The sequence below is a fragment of the Chiloscyllium punctatum genome, chromosome 19 (assembly GCF_047496795.1).
Source record: "Chiloscyllium punctatum isolate Juve2018m chromosome 19, sChiPun1.3, whole genome shotgun sequence".
Lineage (NCBI taxonomy): Eukaryota > Metazoa > Chordata > Chondrichthyes > Orectolobiformes > Hemiscylliidae > Chiloscyllium > Chiloscyllium punctatum.
The window spans coordinates 81,319,917-81,343,533 of record NC_092757.1 but is presented as its reverse complement, the minus strand read 5'-3'; the positions used below and the strand labels follow the sequence as shown (position 1 = coordinate 81,343,533).

Here is a 23,617-nt window from a genome sequence, read left to right as displayed (position 1 = left end):
TTAAGTAGAAAGTTTGAATGTCCAGAGATAATCCAGAAACCGTCGTTTTCAACAGATTTGTGTTCCCGTTCCTGAAAGGGCAGCACCGTACTTCCTGTTCTGAAGAGGAGTCATATGAGACTCGACACATTAACTCTGTTTTTCTCTCCACAGATACTGCCAAACTGTTGAGTTTCTCCAGATTCTCTGTGTTTATAAGAAAATGCTTCTGTTCCATGTTAGGCCAAGCTTTGCTGTTGAAAGTCAATCATAACAGCAAACCTAAATGATTAAGAGACATGCACCTCTTTGTTCTATAGACGTTTTGGAAGTGCCAATTTAGGTAGCGCCACACATTAGCAATGCTCTTCTCCATGCTGTCCTTAAGACATCGAGAGGCCATTCCAAGTGATGAAGACAACCTGGATAGACAAGGGAAGTCAGTGCCCCCAGGTGCCTCAAGAGAGCTCTAGCTCCAGTGGGAACCAGAGCATGAATGATCTGCTGCACCCTGTCATGGATGTGTGCCACTGTATACTCAATGCTTCCTGCACCTATGAGTTAATGTTTGACGGTTGCCATTGTAGAGGACTGTTACACACAAGACCAGGTGTCAGCATTTCAGCAGATGCCTCATGGGAAGTCAATGAATGTCATTTCATTGCACTGACCTGTACAGGCCCGACAGTAGTACTGACCCTTACCACATCTGCCAGCATTCACCCTGAAGCATAAAAGGAGCTGCAACTCTCAGCAGTTCACACACCACCTGGTCTCTTTTTTCTAATACAACTGGAATGTAGCACTTCTCCCCAAAGACTTACAAGGGCCTAGTACATGCCAACAAAAGGTCGCCTGTTGAGTTTGAGCTCATAACACCACAAGTGTTTACTAACAATCAACCAGATTACTCATGACTTAGACATTTCATGAGCTGATCAGCATGGAAATGCTTCAATCCTAACACTCACCAGAATGACTCCATGACTCAGAAAATGGCTATTTTCTGATGGAGCCAAGTTAGTAAAGAGGCTCATACTCATTGGATGAGGTCTACCTTACCATGATGACTGCAATCAGTTTGACAGATTCTCCTTCGCAACCTCTCCCCACTAGAGGCATGATGACCCTGAGGATAAACTATATACTCTCTTGAGAGTAGCCCTATGGTCTGGTAAGACTATGGCAACGTTACCATCTCACCTTACCATTGTCATACCTCATATATAGACTGAAATTTGTGAACTGATGTGTTTGTCCAACAAGATTGGATATTTGGAAATAATTTCAGCGTCCTGGGGTATTAGTGAGCATTCATGACATGCTAATGAATGTAAAACATGTTCCCACCAATTACAATTGAGAAACTCAACCAGCCCAAAACATTTTAAGCACTTAATAGCAAATGTATAACCCGCCAATGGGGATGAACAGAAATTTTGATTCCAACCCTACCCTACATGCTGAAAATTCAACCAGAAAGGAACTTAATGTCCCAGCCCATGCAGGTTCTGAACTTGTTATATTGTAGTTGCTGAATAGGTTTAGCAGAAGTGAAACAGATGTGAAAATGTTACGTGAAAAATGACACACAATTCAGTGATTAATAGATCCTCAATGTAATGAATGAAAATAAAAACACGAGTAAGAGAATCCACACTGTGTTCGAACTTCTAGTTGGACAAATGGATCCAGAACACTCCCTCTGGTTTTGTGCTCTTCAAATCTCTCATTTGGTAGGAGGACAAGAACTGTAACTTGGTATCCGCAAGTAAGATTGGATGAGCAGGAAATCACGGATTCACAAAGCAGAGTGTTTGACTGAACCAAAACCTTTTGTAATGGAAAAATGTCATTAACATTCAGTTGGCTTAATTTAGCCAAGTGGACCAGACGTTAAAGGGACACTGTTTCAGAAACATGGGTTACAGATTTGACATTTATCCAAAGTATTGTCTTCCTATTCAGAGAAGAATAGGTGAGTTCTCCTCATTGACTAAGACCAAGTTATCTCTGGATGGGAATTACCAATAAGAAATTATTTGATTCATCGAATATAAAGTGTGTTGAAAGATTTTAATGCAGATGTTAAAACATTTAAATAACACCTGACCATGAAGCAAAGGGAAAATAATGTGCCACTGCAAGAAATCATTTAAGGAAATCAAATTGAAACAGGAACTGACAGAAGAGACCAATCCACAGCAAAATGATCAGATATTCTGTCTCCGAAATAAGACTTTTCTTTAAAGGTCTATTCTACTTCTTAAAAATTGAAATATTTTAGCACAACCTGAGATAAGACATTCCTCAGCTGAATGATTGCTGAATGATTTAGCACGATAAATCTAGAAATGGGTAAATTTAAAAGGGAAACCTTTTACTGCAACTTAAAATGTAGTCTACACAATCTCCGTTGAAATAAGCAAAAGCTACCATACTAAATATGGTTAAAAAAAGATTCAAGAGCTTGTGATCATCAGATTTCAGAACATCTCATGTGTGCTTCTCGGCCTAGAGCTTGCTTGATCATCTTACGTTTGCTGGTCTTGGTGACGGAAGCATTTGAAACACCAGTAACTTTTGCTGGAAAATGTGCCTGTGCAGTCACTTGGATTAGAAAAAGAATAGGCCACGTTCACATATGACACGTGCGTCCATACTCCTCCACCTTTCCAATTGCAGTGCAGGCTATACAACTGAGGCAAAACCTTTCACCAATGCATTGATACAGGGTTAATGATGGGAATAACAACACTTAAAGAAGCTCGATACCATCCAGAGCGAAGCAGCCTGTCAAATTGACATCCCATTTGCTACATTCAACAACCCCTCCCTCCATCCCTGATACATAGTGCAAGGTCTCTCCAAGACGCATTGGAGTAACTCATCAAGGGCCCTACGACAGCACCTTCCAAAGACGTGACTGCTACCATCTAGAAGAACAAGGACAGCAGATGCAGCAAGCCACACACCATTCTGTGCTGAAACTATATCGCTGTTCTTTTACCATCGCTGGGTCAACACACTGGGATTCCTTCCACAACAGCACTGTGGGTGAACAGGAGCTCTGAAGCAGGCTATCACGATTCCAGAAAGTGGCTCACGGCCAACTTCTCAAGCATTTGGGGAGGGAATGTAAGTGTTTGTCCAGCCAGGGTGGCCACATCCCAATAACAGTGGATATCTACCCCAAGGCAGGCCTAAACCTTTAGGAAAGATGGGCTAAACGTTCAAGGAGGAAGGTTAGAAAAAACAGCCAATGGGATTCTTCCAGGTAACTTGATGTTTACTTCCAGGGTCTGACTCTTATTTTGGAAATGTTATCAGAAAGGAGAGGACCTGCTTTTACCTACAGACAGGCTAATAATTGAAAATGCTGAGTCTAAACTGTAGAATTCAAAAAAAAGCATGGAGGTCCAGTGTTTGGGACCACAAGTTTTGTTTTTGTGAGTGTGATTTGTCCTCTCCCTTTCCTATAATAGGCTTTTATAGGCCATCAAGGAACAGTTTAACTTTCACTTTGACTGGGTACAGATGCAAATATTTTGACAAAGAGAAGGGATATAAAATCTCGCTGCTCTGGGAAACAACATCAGCTGTATTGGCTGCAGGTTCTAAACTCAGTCACTGCTCAGTTCCTTAAATACAAACCAATGCAAACAAATGTTTCAGTTACATTCGAATTCTGTCCAACAAGCCAAACCTTTCTGATTCAGTTCACCTACAAATCAATAGCCCAGCATGAGGGCAACATCTCTTTAATTTGCTATTTCGATATGATTATAGCAAAAATGAATAAGGGGCCAAAATGAATAAGTGGGTGGCACGGTGGCTGAGTGGTTAGCACTGCTGCATCTCAGCACCAGCGACACAGGTTCAATTCCAGCCTTGGGTGACTGACTGTGTGGAGTTAATACGTTTTCCCCGGATCCATGTGGATTTTCTCCAGGTGCTCCGGTTTTCACCCAGACTCCAGTGATGTGTAGATTAGGTGAATTGACCACGGGAAATTGCCCATAGTGTTCAGGGATGTGTAGGTTAGCTGCATTAATCAAGGGAAATGTAGAATAATAGAGTAGGGGAATGGGTCTGGGTGGGTTACTCTGTGGAACCAAAGGGCTGGTTTCCACACTGTAGGGATTCTAGGAAAGCACTTTGGACATTCTACCAATCTCTTGCATCCAGTGAAACCTCCAATTGCCCATTACAGGAAATAATGCCATTAGAGGAACGGATTGGGATGGGGTCTTCCCTATTCTGGGCAGAACTAACTCTTGGGATGGATGAATCAGGTGGTTTGGGGGATCCTGCTCTGGGAGGAACTATAGATATCAGGAAGAACTGGGAGCCGGGATGGGGTGACCCTTGAAATAGTGGGATTGGTGCTGTGTGACAGGAGGGAATGGTCACCAGAGCAAAATTAAACCTGCCAACACAAAGACTCTTGTTCATGGACTGGAAGGAAAATCCAGAGGATTACAGGAGAGCTGTGCACTGGTTCGGGGTTGGAGTAGGACCTTGGGGCCTGCCTCAGGGATGCTTTGACTCTAGGACTTCTCAGACACTAGTGTAATCCTGGCATAATCTCTTGGGATGTCACAGTCCCAGGAGATTTGGTTCCAGGTTGCTCTTTAATGATGTATGGTGTACAATATGTTGGCAGGGCAATAGACAGATAATATGGTCAAATGTATTTGTCCATGTACATCAGTGAACACAGTTTTGCATAATTTAGGATGTTGTTATTTCCGTTGTCCTACTAACAGTTAATGGTTGCCAGAGTTACGGAACTCCTAATGCAAATGCAGTGAGGCAGCTTCTCTATTCATTGATAAACCTGTGCTGGAGTGACCCACCTTCTAACAATCACATGGTACTTTCCAAATTCTTTGTCAAACAGATGAAGAGGCTCTTAAAACCAGAACTGAAAAAATAACAATGTGCAAGAACTTGCAATTATCTATTAGTGGAACAGGGTCCCAGAGCTTTCTCTGCTCCACCACCCCAATTACATGTATAAATGGTGTTTCTGTACTACTGAGCAGCAGAATATTCTGCCCCATTCTGTCTTTCACATCTGACAGCACTTCATAGAGGAAAGAGTGGATGCCAACAGTGATGGCAGAAATGGAGAAGGTGGTCAAGAAAGTCGGTTTTGGTGGGGGGTGGAGGGGTGGCACGTGAAGCTAGTTTGGAGTGGAAGGTTTTAGCAAGAGTGTAAATCTGATATGACTGATGGATCTGTCACTACTTCAACGGCAAGGGAAGATAGACATGCATGTGAGGCCCTAGATTGAAAAACGCAGCCAAAGATAGAGTACTGAACATGATTGTCAAGGTAAGGTACCGTGTAAATGAGGATGAGTGGCTGATGGTTTTGGACTGGGACACAAGGCTTGTTGCACACAGTAGGAGGGGGTGACTGGGACTAAGATTGAAACCAGAGTGCAGGCCTCAGATGGTTTGTTTCTGAGATCAAATTGAATTAGCAGCAGCAGCAGCCTTCATGAGAAACAATCTTAAATTCCCCCAACTATTCCTGCAGTTGTTGGTCGAGCACATGGCCATGAGTACTGTAATTGCTGGCAAACAAATGTGAAATCTGGCCCTATAGACAAACTGAAAATGCAGTGTGAAATTTTGCTAGGAACATAGGAGTGTAATGTATGGAATGCAATCACTCAGGCCTAGTTTTTCCAGTCAGCATGATTTTAACGCTGGTATTAACGCATTTTAAATAACACCGTTTTGTAGCACCGATCAGAAAGTATATACATCTTGGTTAAATTGTAAGCTGGGATTTCATACTCAATTATTTTCTATGGAAAATATAAATATTTCTGAAGTTACACTCATGCTCGCTTACATCAAAGCCAAATCCCGGGGGTGAAAGGCCAATAGATTTACTCTTGCCCAGTGCCCAGATTGTCTCCAGGAATGGCAACATGAGATTGTTCCCAGTTTGTCTCCACTCAAACATTCTTTAAACATCTTTCACAGTAACTACAGCTGGAGCAGCTAGCAGGGGGAGAAAGTATGTGTCAATGGATTATCTCAATAGTTGACTTGTGAGAAATAATACTCCACAGATGCACAGGAGATTGGAAGGGAGAGAGTCAACATCATTGCTCCTGGCGCACACTGGCAGGGAATGGTGGGAAAATGCAGATTCCCAGCTGGTGATTTTCCATCCAAGAAATCATATGGTCATGAACCTAGGGCCAGGAGTGGGGCAGTCTCCCAGTGTGTGTTCCCATTTGGCTTAGAAGTACTCAACTAGAAATTCTCCTCCGTGATTTGAGGCATATGAAAGGCCAGGGTAATATTTCCGGATCCAAATCAATTGGATTGAAGTCGGTTTAATTTGATCCAAATATTTCCCAACTCAACAACTTTTCAGATGCGTTGTGAGCTTTCTACCTCTTTTGATTGGATTGTTCAAAGATAGCATATGTTTTTGGACTTTGGTGTGTTTTAAGGTTCAAAATAAAGTCACCTGAGTCCCAGTGGGCCATAGCATCTTACTAGAATTTGATTGCACATAGAAAGCTCATTCATAGGCTAAAGATGAGTGAGATCGGCCTGTCTGTGGTTTTTGGAGTTTCACAATGATCATAATTCTCTGTGGTTGATTTCTCCTCTGGCACTTAAGTAAGTGTGGATTAAGGTTTAGCAGAGAGTCTTACAATAGGGGATGAGTGGAGGGGTCAACAACTGGCATAGAGGAGGTCTGACCTTTACTATAGAGTGTTGTGCACAGCATTCATCACCTCATTTTAAGGAAGATAGTTCAGAAAGAAGTTTACTGGATTGATACCTGGAAGGGGCAGATAATCTTGTGGTGAAAGTGAGGACTGCAGATGCTGGAGATCAGAGTCAAGAGTGTGGTGCTGGAAAAGCACAGCAGGTCAGGCAGCATCCGAGGAGCAGGAGAATCGACGTTTCGGGCAAAAGCCCTTCATCAGGAATGAGGCTGGGAGCCGAGAGATAAATGAAAGTGTAATAGGTGAATGGAGGTGGTGGGTAATGGTAAAACGTCAGAGGGGAGGGTGGAGCGGATAGGTGGGAAGGAAGATGGACAGGTAGGACAGGTCATGGAGGTGATACCAAGTTGTAAGGTTGGATCTGGGGTAAGGTGGGGAGAGAGGAAATGTGGAAACTGGTGAAATCCACATTGATGCCATGGGGTTGCAGGGTCCCAAGGTGGAAGATGGGGCATTCTTCCTCTAGGCTTTGGGTCATTAGGGAGTGGTGATGGAGGAGGCCCAAGACCTGCATGTCCTTGGCGGAGTGGGAGGGGGAGTTGAAGTGTTTGGCCATGGGATGGTGGGGTTGGTTGGTGCGGGTGTCCCAGAGACGTTCTCTGAACCGCTCTGTGAGTAGGCATCCTGTCTCCCCAATGTAGAGGAGACCACATTGGGAGCAATGGTTACAGTAAATGACATGTGGGAGAGCAGGTGAAACTTTGATGTATGTGAAAGGCTCCTTTTGGGCATTGGACGGATGTGGGGGAGGCGGGGGGAGGTGTGCGCGTAGTTCTTGCAGTTCCTGCGGTGACAGAGGAAGGTGCCAGGAGGGGAGGGTGTGTTGGTAGGGAGCATCGACCTGACAAGGGAGTCACGGAGAGAACAGTCTTCACAGAAAGCTGATAGGGGTGCAAAGGGAAATATATCTCTGGTGGTGGAGTGTGTTAGTAGGTGGCAGAAATGGCGGAGGATAATACATTGTACACAGAGGTTGGTGGGGTGGAAGGTGAGGGGGATTCTGTCCTTGTTGCGGTTGGAGGGGTGGGGTTTGAGGGTGGAGGTGTGGGAAGTGGATGGGATGTGCTAAAGGGCATCATCAACTACGTGGGAGGGGAAATTACGGTCTTTAAAGAAGGAGGCCATCTGGTGTGTACTGTGGTGGAACTAGTCGTCCTGGGAGCAGATGCAGCAGAGGCGGAGGAATTGGCAATAAGGGATAGCAATCTTACAGGAGGCAGGATGGGAGGAGGTGTAGTTCAGGTAGCTGTGGGAATTGGTGGGTTTGTAAAAGATGTCCACCGCTGATGGAGATGGAGACATCCAGTAAGGGGAGAGAGGTGTCAGAGATGGTCCAGGTGAATTTAAGGTCAGAGTGGAAAGTGTTTGTGAAGTTGATGAACCGTTCAACGTCCTTGTGGGAGCACGAGGTGGTGCCAATGCAGTCATCAATGTAGCAGAGGAAAAGTTGAGGAATGGTGCTGGTGTAACTATGGAAGATGGACTGTTCTACGTAGCCGACAAAGAAACAAGCATAACTGGGACCAGCGGGTGCCCATTGCTACCCCTTTTGTCTGCTGGAAGTGAGAGGATCCAGGTGAAAGAGGTAGCCATGGGCACTCGCTGGACCCCACCTATGCCTGTCTTTTTTTGGCCAAGTGGAAGATTCCATCTTCCATTGTTATACCAACACCATTCCCCACCTTTTCCTCCACAACATTGATGACTGCATTGGCGCCACCTCGTCCCATTAGGACGTTGAACAGTTCATCAACTTCACCAACATATTCCACCCCAACTCAACACTTACATCTTCTACACACATACCAACTCCCACAGCTACCTGGACTACACCTCCTCCCATCCTGCCTCCTGTAAAAACGCTAAGCCTTATCCCAATTCCTCCGCCTCTGCTGCATCTGCTCCCAGGAGGACCAGTTCCCCCACAGAACACACCAGATGACCTCCTTCTTTAAAGACCGTAATTTCCCCTCCTACGTGGTTGATGATGCCCTCTAGTGCATCTCATCCACTTCCCGCACCTCTGCCCTCAAACCCCACCCTCCAACCACAAAAAGGACAGACCCCCCCTAGTCCTCACCTTCCACCCCACCAAACTCCATGTACATCGCATCATCCTCCGTCATTTCTGCCACCTACAAACGCACTCCACCACCAGAGGTATATTTCCTTCTGCACCCCTATCTGCTTTCTGTGAAGACCGTTCCCTCTGCGACTCCTCGTCAGGTCCACGGCTTACACCAACCCACCCTCCCGTCCTGGCACCTTCCCCTGCCACAGCAAGAATTGCAAAAACTGCGCGCACGCCTCCACCCTCACCTCCATCCAAGGCACCAAAGGAGCCTTCAATATCCATCAAAGTTCCACTTGCACTTCCACACATGGCATTTACTGTATCTGTTGCCCCTGATGCAGTCTCCTCTACACTGGGAATACAGGCCGCCTACTCACTGAACGCTTCAGAGAATATCTCTGGGGCACCCGCACCAACCAACCCCACTGTCTCGTGGCCAAACACCTCAATTCCCCCTCCCACTCCACCAAGGACATGCAGGTCCTGGGCCATCTCCATTGCCAAATCCTAACTACCCAATGTCTGGTGGAAGAATGCCTCCTCTTCCGCCTCAGGACCCTGCGACCCCATGGCACCAATGTGGATTTCACCAGTTTCATCATTTCCCCTCCCCCCACCTCATTCCAGATCCAACCTTCCAACTCGGCACCGCCCAACATGACCTGTCCTAGCTGTCCATCTTCCTTCCCACCTATTTGCTCCACCCTCCCCTCTGACCTATCACCTTTACCCCCACCTCCATACACCTTTCACACTCTCAGCTACCTTCCCCCCAGCCCCACCCCCCTCCCATTTATCTCTCCACACCCTCAGCTCCCAGCCTCATTCTTGATGAAGGGCTTTTGCCCAAAACTTCGATTCTCCTACTCTTCGGATGCTGCCTGACCTGCTGTGCTTTTCCAGTGCCAGACTCTTGACACAGATAATCTTGTGGGGCAAGATCGGGCAGGTTAAGCTTGTATCCGCTGAAGTTTTGAAGAATGAGAGACAACCTGCTTGAAATGTATTGAACCCCAAAAGGTCTGGATGGGGTAGCTGTGGCAAGGGTGTTTCCTCTTATGGGAGAATCGAGAATCGGGGTCACTGTTTAAAAGTCAGGGGTCTTACTCTATGACATAGAGTAAGAAAATTTTTCATCTGAGTCACGAGTCTTTGGAACTGTCTCCCTGTACAGGTGGTAGAAGAAGAGTCTTTAAATTACTTTAAGGCAGAGCTAGATAGATTCTTCGCGGCTTCCAGTCATATACAGTTGTACCGATCCTTTGGCCCAACTTGTCCACGCCAACCAGAAATCCTAAATTAATCTAGTCCCATTTGCCAGCATTTGGCCCATATCCCTCTAAACCCTTCCTTTTCATATGCCCATCCAGATGCCTTTTACATGTTGTAATTGTACCAGCCTCCTCTATCTCTTATTAAACCAGGAGGTGAAAAGTTATCAGGTGCCGGTGGGTATGTGGATTTCAGATTGTAAACAGATCAGCCATGACTTTGTGGAATGGTGGAGCAAGCTCAAGATGAATGGCCTACTGCTGATTCATGTGTCGGTATTTACAGAGAAGCTTCCAGGTCCTAACTCTACAAAGGAAAGGAAAATAATCAAAACTTACCTGAAGTTGTCTTTTCTGCGTCTGATTTTCTTCCAACTTAAATGTATTGAATGGGAACATGGCTTCCCTGCACAGTTCAAGTAGTGGTGGGAACCTGGAGATATTGTTGGACAGTTAATGATACACAATCTGCACACTTAGGGCACCAGTTGGCTTTCGGTAGCTGCCTTCTGCTGTTCACTCGGAATAGGAGGTTAAAATGTAAAATAGTGAGACCCAAATTAAACACTGGTACTGAAAGTGAAGGAGGCAGTGGTTTAGTATTTAGTAAATTCACTGGATCAGCAATCCAGAACCGCATAGGCAATGATCTGGGCACATTGTTTCAAAATCCCACCATGACAGACGGTGAAATTTGAATACAATAAAACCTGGAATGGAGATCTGGTTGACTAATGCGCTGTAAGAAGGAAAAGCTGCTGACCTTGCTTAATCAGATCTACATGTGACTCCAGGCAGGCAGCAAAGTGGTTGAATCTGAAGTGTCCTGTGGATAATAAGAGCTGGCCTCATCAACACCCACATTCTGCGGATAAATTTAAAAAGAACCTCTCGGCTTTTAATTGCCTGTTCACCTGGTTCCAGTGAGACAAAGAAGTTTAAAATCAGTCCCCCTCATGTGCCATTCTCCGAAAGAACAGTTATATCGAGTCAAAAGGATTTCTACTATTGGACATATTAACTTCAGTCCAGTGCTTGTGGGTGATTTATAGTTTTTGTTTTGTTTTTCAGGATTGACAAATCTACTGTGGCTGCCTTAAGACAGAGGTGAGCTCTTTCATTTGGACATTGCCTTCTTTGGTCGTGGATACAGTGCAATATGGTCTGTTACTGTAGGTTCTAACAATGTTTCATTCTTTCAGGCCAGGATGTTATGTAAATGGTGTTCTGTGCTGCTGTTGTTCAAGTTGAATATTCTGCAATTGCTTACCTCCTTTCAGCTGATTTATTTAAATGAACTTGAAGTCTGGATTTTTTTAAAACCCACTGTGAAATGCTATGATTTCCTGGGCCAGAGCACGCATTGTTTCTGTAAAATAATTGGATGTGTTCTGTTCACACCTCAACAGCCAATTCTGGGAGGCCATCACTATTTTTTGCTATTGTCTGATTGTTTAGCAAGAGTTTATTGCTTAGCTGTTGTCATGATAATACCTCGTTTTAAAGTTGTCATGTTTGTCTGCAATTATCACATGGACTTCCCTCAGCTGAGATGAATGCTCGGTAAAGCCCATCTTCCCTTTCACCACCCTGAAGAATTGACTCAAAACTGCGATTTGTGCAATCTCTCCTCTGTCTCCAATGGTCTCCTTGTCAGGTTATGTCAGGAGAACCTTGTAGGAATTCTGTTGCATGTGATTGCAGTTTCTCTATTAATGCTCATATTGACAATTAAGCTTTACTGGGTGTCTATATTTAACACAGTCATTAACTCTATTAAACCCATTTAAAATTAACTGTATATTGGCCCAGGATTTCTTTATGATTTCTACCTGGCTTACAGTGGAATTTGTTTGGAAGGAAATGAAATTGTGCAAAACATTTTGGAACTTGAAGTGTAAGCGAACATGCAAAAACTTTCCACTTGAGTTTTCCAGATTTCATTCACGTTCAATGGTCGGTTTGCCCAAAGAAATAAGTGATTCAGTGCCTGAGCTAATCCAAGATTGAGGAAGAACACATTAAAGCACCCTTACAGGAACAAAGAGATGCACCCCAAATGTAGGTTAAATATAGAACCATGAAAATGACACTGTTTTAAGAAGCGCTAATGAACAGGGGTAATCACTGAAGAATAACTCTGTACACAATGAGGAAGCCAAAGTATTAAAATAATTTTAAAATCTCTCTAATGAGCTGCAGTGCCACAGTGTTTAATTAACCTAACTGGCCTTTAAAGAGACACTCGAATAAAAGCAAAATATTGAGGATGCTGGAAATCTGAAACAAACATAGAGAGTGCTGGAGAAACTCAGCAAGTCTGGCAGCATCTGTGGTAAAAGAACTAGTTAACTTTTCGGGTCAGTTATGACTCTTCTTCACAATTGAGTGCTGAAGTGATATGTCAGATAAATCCACACTGATGCAAAGGGAACTTTGAGATTATTACTGATCAACAATCATGTCAGCACCAGCCCATTTTGTACAGGTATTTTTGCAGAGCAATAGTAGAATTGCCCCAGTGAGATTTCTGTGCTTGCAGACTTAATGCCTAACACACAGCATTTTCCAGATGGTCAAGCTGTTGGTTCTGAATATGACCTTTTGGAGCAGATTATTCGAGAGGCTGAGCTAGTCTGAAAAGTCAGTGTGATCCTATCTCAATGATGAATGTTTCCTCCTCGTAGAAATCTGAGATACCAAATGTTCGGAGCAAGAATAAAGCTCAAATCAGTGACTTCATCAATTTGGTCTACTGCCCCAGAAATGTTCAATCTCACCAGTTATTTACTTCACTCCATACCCTTTCATCAGTAACACAGCACTGACTCACTGAATCGAACATGGCAATATTGGAGGAGGCTATTCATTTCATAATGTCTGTGCTGTCTCCTACAAAGAACTAGGCAGTTAACCCCGCACCCCTGCTCTTTGCATAGAGCCCCTCCAATCTCGAACTTTCAGATATAGATCTGATTTTCATTTGAAACGTACTGTTAAATGTGCTTCAACCACCATTTCAGGCAATGTGTTCCAGGTCATCATAATTTACAGGGTTTAAAAGAAATCTCCTAATTTTCCTCCAGGATTTTGTCATGTTATTTTAATTCTATGTTTTTATGGTCTTCCTGATAATGAAGACAGCCTTTCCCCATCTACTATGTCAAATCCCTTAATAATTTTGGAACACATCAATTAAATATCCCTTTAACCTTCTCTGCTCTTGGAATGAAAATTGTAGCCTCTGTCATTACTCCAGATAATTCAAGTCTCTATCGTCCAGAATGTATACTGCCTCTTAACAATTAACCTATTTCACAAGCGAATGTGTTTTGTATTGGATGAGTCAAAAAATTAGATGCTATTCTTAAACATTCCACTCATAGCAAAACATATACGGAAGCAAAAGTACTATTTATTGGCACAGGGTGATGATGTGAGTGAACACACTGTCCTTTCACTTCCATGACTTGAGTTTGAATCCAATCAGTAATGTATGAGGTTAGCCTTCTTCCAAAGAAAGTCTCAAGTTAAATATTGATGCTTTCAACCATTTCCAATTTGGCACAGCTTTGCAGCAGGAGAAAGTGAGGACTGCAGATGCTGGAGATCAGAGTCAAGAGTGTGCCACTGAAAAAGCACAGCAGGTCAGGCAGCATCCAAGGAGCAGGGGAATCAACATTTCGGGCATAACCCCTTAATCACGAATTGGCTTATGCCTGAAACGTTGATTCTCCTGCTTTTCGGATGCTGTCTGACCTGCTGTGCTTTTCCACCGCCACACACTTGACCCATAGCTTTGCAGCACAAAGCTATCAGCTCAAATAAAAGTCTCACTCAGAAAATATGTGACAATGGTTAGAGGATAATGTGGAATAAGCACAGAAGAGACTGAGTGCACATTTTGTTGCAGAATAGATGGGGCTTAAGTCTGCATCTGATCCACATCATGTTTAACCTTGAAGGAATTGGTGCCAGTACATCAATAGTTCTTACCTTTATCTACATGAATTTGAACGAGACAATTAATGCTGTTAGAGGAAGTGGTGGAAGCTGGTCCAATTACAACAGTTAAAAGGCATCTAGATAGGTATATGAATGGGAATGATATAGAGGGAAATGGGCCAAATGATGGCAAATGGGACTAGATTAATCTAGGATATCTAGTTGGCATTGGCGAGATGGACTGAAGGGTCTGTTTCTATGCTGTGCATTTCTGTGACTCTGACTCTATCTGCATATCTATCTATTTCATTCTCCCTCATTTAGTTCCCTACCTTTTCCTCTGAAGGCACCTACATTATACACCTCTATTATGTATCTAAGCAACTTCTCCATTCTAACCATTCTCTGGGTAAAGAAGTTTATTACACTAGCCTTTTGTTTTATGACAAGCAATTTCCTGTTTTAAATCTCTCTGGATCCTTTTCAATACATTTTCAAAATATAAAAGATCTTCCAATAGTAAAAGCTCAATAAAACCTGTGTGCACCTTGGTAACCATGAAAAAGAAATTAAGTATTTAATCTCCTGCTAAACAACCAATTAAGTTTAATTGCCTAATGGTTACTGCATAGATTCAGCATCAAACTGCGTAAATGATAACTTTTTGATGACTAATATGGAGTTTATGCATTTTATTCAACTTGACTAAATATTAATCTCATGTTGTTAACCATTGCAGAGAAAAGATACAATCCAATCTGTGTGAACACATTGAGTGACCAGAAGAGACTGTATCAACACATGTAAACATATCATTAAATTTACAGGCTCAGAAGGCCATTCACCCCTATGTTTCTATGCCAGCTGTGAAAGAGCAAACCAGGCTAATCCTCTGCCAGCTTTTGATCTGACCCCTTATATCTTACAACACTTCATGTGTCCATATCCAAGAACATTCAAATGTAACAGGGTTAGGGTTAGACATGTTGAGAGACATTTTGTTGAAGCCTTTTATCTGGGGCTCATCAGGACAAACACAAGAATGCCAAATTTCAAACTGTCACAACAATTTACAGTACAGGAGAAAAGGAGGCTGATTGGTTGGCAAGTCAATTCTGATTGGTTGAGGGATTGCCATGGAAAAAATGGGCTAAATAGCCTACTTCTGGTCTAATGGAGAGGGCCAAGGGAATTACATGTTCCCCAGACTCTCATAAGCAGGAACTGTTCTCCATGAACAAAATAATATATTCAAGACTTGCAACTTTAATGACTTACACAGCAGCCTCATTCTAGACTCTTTTACAAATGGAAATATTGGATGTAGGTTTGCTCGCTGAGCTGGAAGATTCATTTCCAGACGTTTTGTCACCCAACTAGGTAACATCTTCAGTGGGCTTCTAGGGCAAGCACTGCGGATGATTCCTGCTTTTTATTTATTGTGGAAGTATTTCCACATCAACCTATTAGGTCACCCCTCCCAGCCTTCTCTTCTCCAAAAACAAATCCCATTTTAATCAGAATTTTCCGACAGTTATAGCTTTTTAGCTCTTGAACCATCATTATAAATTATTATAGAAACGTCCCCCATTGACGCCATCATTTTTGTAATGTTGTCCATCAGTGGTGACTCGTACTACAAACTTTGGAAATTCATGAATTCTGAATCTAGTTATGAATAAAATGCTAAAAAGGTGGCTGTAGATTTTTCATCGGAAAAATTTAAATTTGTGCAGGCACAGGCTGGATAGGTTCTGATATATACAGATGTGACACAGGACATCCAGAAAATGTGACAGATTTTTAAAATTTTCATTTTAATGCAATGTCACTTCCTTGTCTCAGATGAGCTGTGAAATTGTCTGGGAAGCAGCTGAAATGTTTTGTAATTTGCAAAGTGTTTCTTTCTTTCTCATTAACACAGTAGCTGCAGGTTAGTTATCACTAACTCACCAGGAATTAATTTAACACCGCTGATGGCAGTTAGAGAGGAAATGAGCAATCACACGCCAGTCATTTCCATCATAAATGGAGAAGCCACGGTAAACCACAGCAATCCCAGAAAAGTCAAGATGAGGTATTGAGACCGGGGTACCTCAGGTTCCAAGGGGATTGTGTCAGGGGATTCTCTAGTCCGAGGTACAGACAGACGTTTCTGTGGCCAGCAGTGAAAAATTAGAATGGTGTGTTGCTTCCCTGGTGCCAGGATCAAGGATGTCTCAGCGAGGGTGCAGAATGTTCTCAAGAGGGAGAGGGCCAAGCAAAAGGTCATTGTCCACATTGGAACCAATGACAAAGGATGGGAAAAGGTTGAGATTCTGAAGGGAGATTACAGAGAGTTCGACAGGAATTTGAAATGGAGGTCCTCAAGGATAGTAATATCTGGATTACTCCCAGTGCTACAAGCTAGTGAGGGCAGGAATAGGAGGATAGAGTAGATGAATGCAAGGCTGAGGAGCTGGTGTATGGGAGAAAGATTCACATTTTTGGATCATTGGAATCTCTTTTGGGGTAGAAGTGACCTGTACAAGAAGGACGGATTGCCCCTGAATTGGAAGGGGACTAATATATTGGCAGGGAAATTTGCTAGAACTGCTCAGGAGGATTTAAACTAGTAAGGTGGGGGGAGTGGGACCCAGGGAGATAGTGAGGAAAGAGATCAATCTGAGACTGGTACAGTTGGGAACAGAAGCGAGTCAGTCAGGGCAGGCAGGGACAAGGTAGGACTAATAAATTAAACTGCATTTATTTCAATGCAAGGGGCCTAACAGGGAAGGCAGATGAACTCAGGGCATGGTTAGGAACATGGGACTGGGATATCATAGCAATTACAGAAACATGGCTCAGGGATGGGCAGGACTGGCAGCTGAATGTTCCAGGATACAAATGCTACAGGAAGGATAGAAAGGGAGGCAAGAGAGGAGGGATAGTGCCGTTTTTGATAAGGGATAGCATTACAGCTGCCCTGAGGGAAGATATTCCTGGAAATACATCCAGGGAAGTTATTTGGGTGGAACTGAGAAATAAGAAAAGGATGATAACCTTATTGGAATTGTATTATAGACCTCCTAATAGTCAGAGGGAAATTGAGAAACAAAATTGTAAGGAGTCTCAGCTATCTGTAAGAATAATAGGGTAGTTATGGTAGGGGATTTTAACTTTCCAAACATGGACTGGGACTGCCATAGTGTTAAAGGTTTAGATGGAGAAGAATTTGTTAAGTGTGTACAAGAAAATTTCTGATTCAGTATATGGATGTACCTACTCTTGGGAAATAAGGCAGGGACAGGTGTCAGTGGGGGAGCATTTTGGGGCCAGCGACCATAATTCTATTAGATTTAGAATAGTGATGGAAAAGGATAGACCAGATCTAAAAGTTGAAGTTCTAAATTGGAGAAAGGCCAATTTTCACAGTACTAGGCAAGAACTTTCAAAAGTTGATTGGAGGCAGATTTCGCAGATAAAGGGACAGCTGGAAAATGGGAAGTCTTTTTGCTTTCATTGAGGATGGCATTACCCTTTGATTTACAATAGATACATGGCAGAAAAACAGACTATTTGACTTAACCAGTCAGGCCAGTGCCTTTGACCCACTCAAGCTCCTCGTATCCTTCCTTGTCTAAATCTACCATTATCCCCCTCTATTTCAGAATGTTCGCATTCAAGGGTATGGGTTAGCTCAGTTGACTGGACACCTGGTTTGTGATGCCAACTGAGGTTACCATGAAATCCCTCCTTTCCAAATTCTCCCCTCACCTGAGGCGTGGTGACCATCAGGTTAAACCACCACCAGACATCTCTCTCTCTCGCTCCCCCTCTCTCTTTGGTCCTCTGGGACCAAGGCTACTTTATTTTACTTTTATGTTTGTTTCACTCTTTCATGGAATGTGGGCCTCAGTAGAAAGGACAGCATTTGATGTACAACCCTAACTGACTTTGGACTGGGTGGTCTGTTTCACGGGCAGTTAATAGTTAACTGCATTGCTCAGCATCTAGAGTCACCAGCTAACAATGACAGGACATTTGTGAACGAGTGGGTTTTTCCAATTTCTGATATTTATCATGTCATCCTTGATACTACCTTCATCATTCCAGATTCTATAAATTGGATTTGAAATCCCTAATTGCCATGGTGGGATTTGAACCCATCTCTACTGGAACCTCATTTTGAACACAGAGCATTAGCCTGGATCTGTGGATAACCTGTCCAGTGACATTGCCACTGTAACACCATTTCCCTGTTGTGGTTGGATGAACACAAACATAGAAAGTAGCAGAAGTTTAGCTTTCTAAATAATTGATTCAGTCAGTCTATTTGTGAGACATTGAACTATCCTCAGCAAATAATTCCACTTAAAAGGATGTGAATGTGTCTGCCATATAGGCTGGGATTTCTTTCACTGGAGTGTAGGTGGTTGAGAGGTGACCTTATAGAGGTTTATAAAATCATGAGGGGTATAGAAAAGGTGAACGGCAAATGTCCTTTCCCTAGGGTTGGGGATTTCAAGACTAGGGGGCATATTTTTAAGGTGAGAGAAGAGAGATTTATAAAAGACATGAGGGGTGATTTTATAACACAGAGACTGGATCAGGTAGGCTACCAAAGGAAGGGGTGGATGTAGGTACAGTTACAACGTTTAAAAGATAAGTACATGAATAAGAATTGTTAGGAGGGATATGGACCAAGTGCAGGCAGGTGGGAGTGGTTTAGTTTGGGAACACGGTCAGCATGGAGTGATTGGACCGAAGGGTCTGTTTCCATTCTGTCCTGGCCAAAAAGCTCTCTCTCCCCCTGACTGCAACGATTCAAGTCAGTGACTCTCTGCTACCCTCTCAAGGGCAATTCGGAATGGGTAACAACTGTTGGTCTTCCATCTCAAGAAGGAATATGAAAAAAGCAAGTTTTACTGATCCAAAGGCCAAATACTGCAAATGGAAATCTGAAATAAAAACAGAAAATGTTGATCACACTCAGCAGATCTGGCAACTTCTGTAGCAAGAGAGAAATAGAGTTCACGTTTCAAGTCGATGGCCTTTCATTTTAAAATTTACTTGTTAGTTGTCTCAATGCTATTGGGAGGGACTTACTGCATGCAAAAGAGCTCTTATTTGTTCCTGTATAACATCTTCCCCACGGCACACGGACTGCAGCGGTTCAAGAAGGCAGCTCACCACCACCTTCTCAAGGGCGACTAGGGACAGGCAATAAATGCTGGCCAATCAGCGACATCTCACGAGTGAATTTTTAAAAAAATTACAAACAATCCAGCTCGCTTCTCACCCAAACCTCCTTTTGTTAGATCAGCTGAAGAGAAAGCCCAAAAGTCAATTATATTTTTCCACAATTGTCACTCCTCCTCCATGCACTGCAATTTAGAAGCGTTGAAACCAACAGGAAGGATATGGTTTAATGTTACAATTGTTATCGGGGTATCGGTATGTCCACGCTATTCTATACACGGTTCATCATTCCTTTCCAATTCTGGTCAATTCTTGATCAGTTAGCTTTACATTACCATTAGCATATATTCCAAAATAGGGTAGAAATTACAGAATTGAGGAAGGATAGGGAACAGAAGGAGGCGATGCAGCCTATCGGGTCTTATTGACTGTGATTTGTTTTCTCATCTATTAATGATCCATTTCTCTTTTGAAAAACACAATTGAGCCTGTTTCCACCAGGCTGTCAGGCAATGTATTCCACACCCTAACCACCAGCTGTGCATAAAGACTTCCTCATATTACCTTTATTTTGGTCATTCATTGATTCCTAGCTGTCTATCCTTCCAGCAGTGGGGACAGTTTTTCACTATCCTATACTATGCAGACCCCTCCACTTTTAAAACCCTGACTCAAACAAGCTTAGTATACTGTAATTAGAAAGAAAATTCACTATGTGTCATAAAGATCACTAAGCCTTCCATTAAACAAATCTAATTGAAAATAAATGCCATTATCCTTTGTCTCTTGATACTTAAGGGAGTATGCACTGTAAGTAGCAAATGCAGGGATGTATCAGGAGCTGTGAGTCATTCGATATCCAATGGGACATGTAACTGGAAAATAAATCAGCCACAACCTCTACACTGATTATTCACAACAAGCAATCAGCCTTTGCTGTAATTTTCCAGTTCTCTGATTTAATTCAATTCTAAGGATACATTCTATGTCTAAGCTTGCATTTGGTAACAATTGTAATTGTATAAATTAGCTACTTGCTTTGTGGAATTACTGCACAGGAGTTTACAGTGACACAATCTGTCTCTGACCTTGTCTGCATCTCACAGACACTGCACGTTAAATGACATGACATTGTAATAGCTTTGTTACTGGACCAGCAATCTCGTAAATGCAGGTGCTGAAAACAACAAATGCTGGAGATCACAGCGGGTCAGGCAGCATCCATGGAGAGAGAGCAAGCTAACGTTGCACATCTAGATGACTCTTCATCAGATGGATTTGGGGATATGAGTTCAAATCCCAGCATCCTTCATGCAGAATTTACTTGTGCATTACTTGTTTGAATTTGAAACTAAAATGTTCGCAGCAATGGGAGCGACTGTGTAATTACTGGATTATTATAAAGATCCATCTGGTCCACTAATGTGCTTTTAGGAAAGAAATTGTTTCTCTGGTCCAGCCAATATGTGACTCCATACCCATGGCAATGTGGTTGTCTTGGTAACTAGCCTTACAAGCTTATAAGTGATTTAACATCACCTTCTTGAGGACAATTAGGGATAGGCCTTCCTTGCAAATACTCTGGAAATAAATCAATTAGCTGGAGTAGGTACTTGCAAAATAATCTATTTCTTTTCTCTACCTTTCTAATTTCCTTCTCCACGAGGTTCCACTGGCACTCAACAGTCTAGCTCAAGATGTTTTAATTGCAATGAATCTTGATAATTGATGCCAAAAGGTTAATTAATCTCTGGGATTGGGGAGGGTCAACTGGTACAATCTCAGTTGGTCTCCAGCAACTTGCAAGGGCAAAGCAGTCACTGCTGTATGAAACATTTCAGGGGAATCCTTGTTTGCAGATTCATGTAATGTCAGGAATATTCAGCACTGGTTATCAATATGGTCAAGAAAAATTTCATCTCTGACTTATTTTTCAGGTGGCTTTGAGGATTTAGTTGCTCTCAAGGTAGCGTTCCAAACTGTTAGATTTGGCTTTTCTTTTCTCTGCATCAACTTCAATTTGTGACCCCCTTGGGAAGTGTGTGATTGGTGGATTTTCCCCTGAGGCTCTTCAGTAGCCCATCTTTCCTCAGGAAGTCAATAACCTTCATTCGTTCCTTCTGACAACTTGCCACCTACGAAATTAAAACTTGAGTTGTAAGTGAACTAATTATTACTTCTCAAGTCTTGGTCTTGCTCACTTTGCTGGAGCCAGGTCCTGCAGCTCAGGAGCAAACTTATTTTTGCTGAATGTGACTCTATGTCATCCAGGAGAAAGTGAGGACTGCAGATGCTGGAGATCAGAGCTGAAAATGTGTTGCTGGAAAAGCGCAGCAGGTCAGGCAGCATCCAAGGAGCAGGAGAATCGATGTTTCGGGCATGAGCCCTTCTTCAGGAATGAGGAAAGTTTGTCCAGCAGGCTAAGATAAAAGGTAGGGAGGAGGGACTTGGGGGAGGGGCGTTGGAAATGCGATAGGTGGAAGTAGGTCAAGGTGAGGGTGATAGGCCAGGTTGGGGCGGGGGCGGAGAGGTCAGGAAGAAGATTGCAGGTTAGGAGGGTGGTGCTGAGTTCGAGGGATTTGACTGAGACAAGGTGGGGGGAGGGGAAATGAGGAAACTGGAGAAATCTGAGTTCATCCCTTGTGGTTGCTAGGCGGAAGATGAGGCGTTCTTCCTCCAACCGTCGTGTTGCTATGATCTGGCGATGGAGGACTCCAAGGACCTGCATGTCCTTGCTGGAGTGGGAGGGGGAGTTGAAGTGTTGAGCCACGGGGTGGTTGGGTTGGTTGGTCCGGGTATCCCAGAGGTGTTCTCTGAAACATTCCACAAATAGACGGCCTGTCTCCCCAATATAGAGGAGGCCACATTGGGTGCAGCGGATGCAATAAATGATGTGTGTGGAGGTGCAGGTGAATTTGTGGCAGATATGGAAGGATCCCTTGGGGCCTTGGAGGGAAGTAAGGGGGGAGGTCTGGGCGCAAGTTTTGCATTTCTTGCAGTTGCAGGGGAAGGTGCCGGGAGTGGAGATTGGGTTGGTAGGAGGTGTGGACCTGACAAGGGAGTCACGGAGGGAGTGGTCTTTTCGGAACGCTGATAGGGGAGGGGAGGGAAATATATCCCTGGTGGTGGGGTCCGTTTGGAGGTGGTGGAAATGATGGCGGATGATACGCTGTATATGGAGGAGTGGGAAGTGGAGGAGATGTGGTGGAGGGATCCTTCCATATCCGCCACAAATTCACCTACACCTCCACACACATCATTTATTGCATCCGCTGCACCCGATGTGGCCTCCTTTATATTGGGGAGACAGGCCGCCTACTTGCGGAATGTTTCAGAGAACACCTCTGGAACACCCGGACCAACCAACCCAACCACCCCGTGGCTCAACACTTCAACTCCCCCTCCCACTCCACCAAGGACATGCAGGTCCTTGGACTCCTCCATCGCCAGACCATAGCAACACGACGGTTGGAGGAAGAACGCCTCATCTTCCGCCTAGGAACCCTCCAACCAGAAGGGATGAACTCAGATTTCTCCAGTTTCCTCATTTCCCCTCCCCCCACCTTGTCTGAGTCAAATCCCTCGAACTCAGCACCGTCTTCCTAACCTGCAATCTTCTTCCTGACCCCTCCGCCCCCACTCCCACTCTAGCCTATCACCCTCACCTTGACCTCCTTCCACCTATCGCATTTCCAACGCCCCTCCCCCAAGTCCCTCCTCCCTACCTTTTATCTTAGCCTGCTGGACACACTTTCCTCATTCCTGATGAAGGGCTTATGCCCAAAACGTCGATTCTCCTGCTCCTTGGATGCTGCCTGACCTGCTGCGCTTTTCCAGCAACACATTTTCGGCTCTGTGTCATCCAACACAGCATGTCTATCATAGACGGAATTTGACTCTTACTCCGTGTACCACTTTTCCCCTTCCTGTTTTTGTTTCTCTCTGTCTCTCTATCTTTTTGTGCTACTTTCTTTCTTAAATCTGTGGCATGTCTCCCTTTTCCAGTCTGAACACCCTGACATCATTTCTTGTCTGTGATTTTATGCCTTGTTTTACTTCTCTTTCCTTTTATCAGCATTTTGTTTTTGTTTCCCTCCTGTGGTCTCCTTTCCTTTGTGCCTCTCTCTCACTTCCTACCTGTGCTTCCCTTGAGTGTTTGTTTGCCCTCTCTTGTGTTTCCCTTTCTCTTTGTTTCTCATGTCCTTCCCTCTATTTCTTGTCTTCTCTCTCCCAAACTACCCCTCCCTGTTTGTCTTTACTTCTTGCTTGTGTCTTGCTCTCTCCTTAACAATATTTGTCTCCCCACTCTCCCTGTTGTGTGTATCTTTTTCTCCTGCTGTCATTCCCTCTCAGAATGTTTCTCTAACCCCCTCTTTCTGTGAGTCTTTAGAATTCCTTTC

The 23,617-nt window shown here is 43.6% G+C and overlaps 1 protein-coding gene across 7 annotated transcripts in view; it reads left to right on the top strand.

The window, feature by feature from the left end:
• Positions 1 to 23,617, top strand: part of LOC140491527 (rap1 GTPase-activating protein 2-like) — a 407,584-nt gene that overhangs the window by 111,942 nt on the left and 272,025 nt on the right. For 6 of the 7 annotated variants that reach the window (XM_072589835.1, XM_072589836.1, XM_072589834.1 and 3 more), the window contains one exon: positions 11,163 to 11,198. The exons of the other annotated variant lie outside the window; for it this stretch is intronic. In XM_072589835.1, the coding sequence (XP_072445936.1) occupies positions 11,163 to 11,198 (36 nt within the window). The remainder of the gene's footprint in view (positions 1 to 11,162; positions 11,199 to 23,617) is intronic. 7 annotated transcript variants of the gene reach the window in all.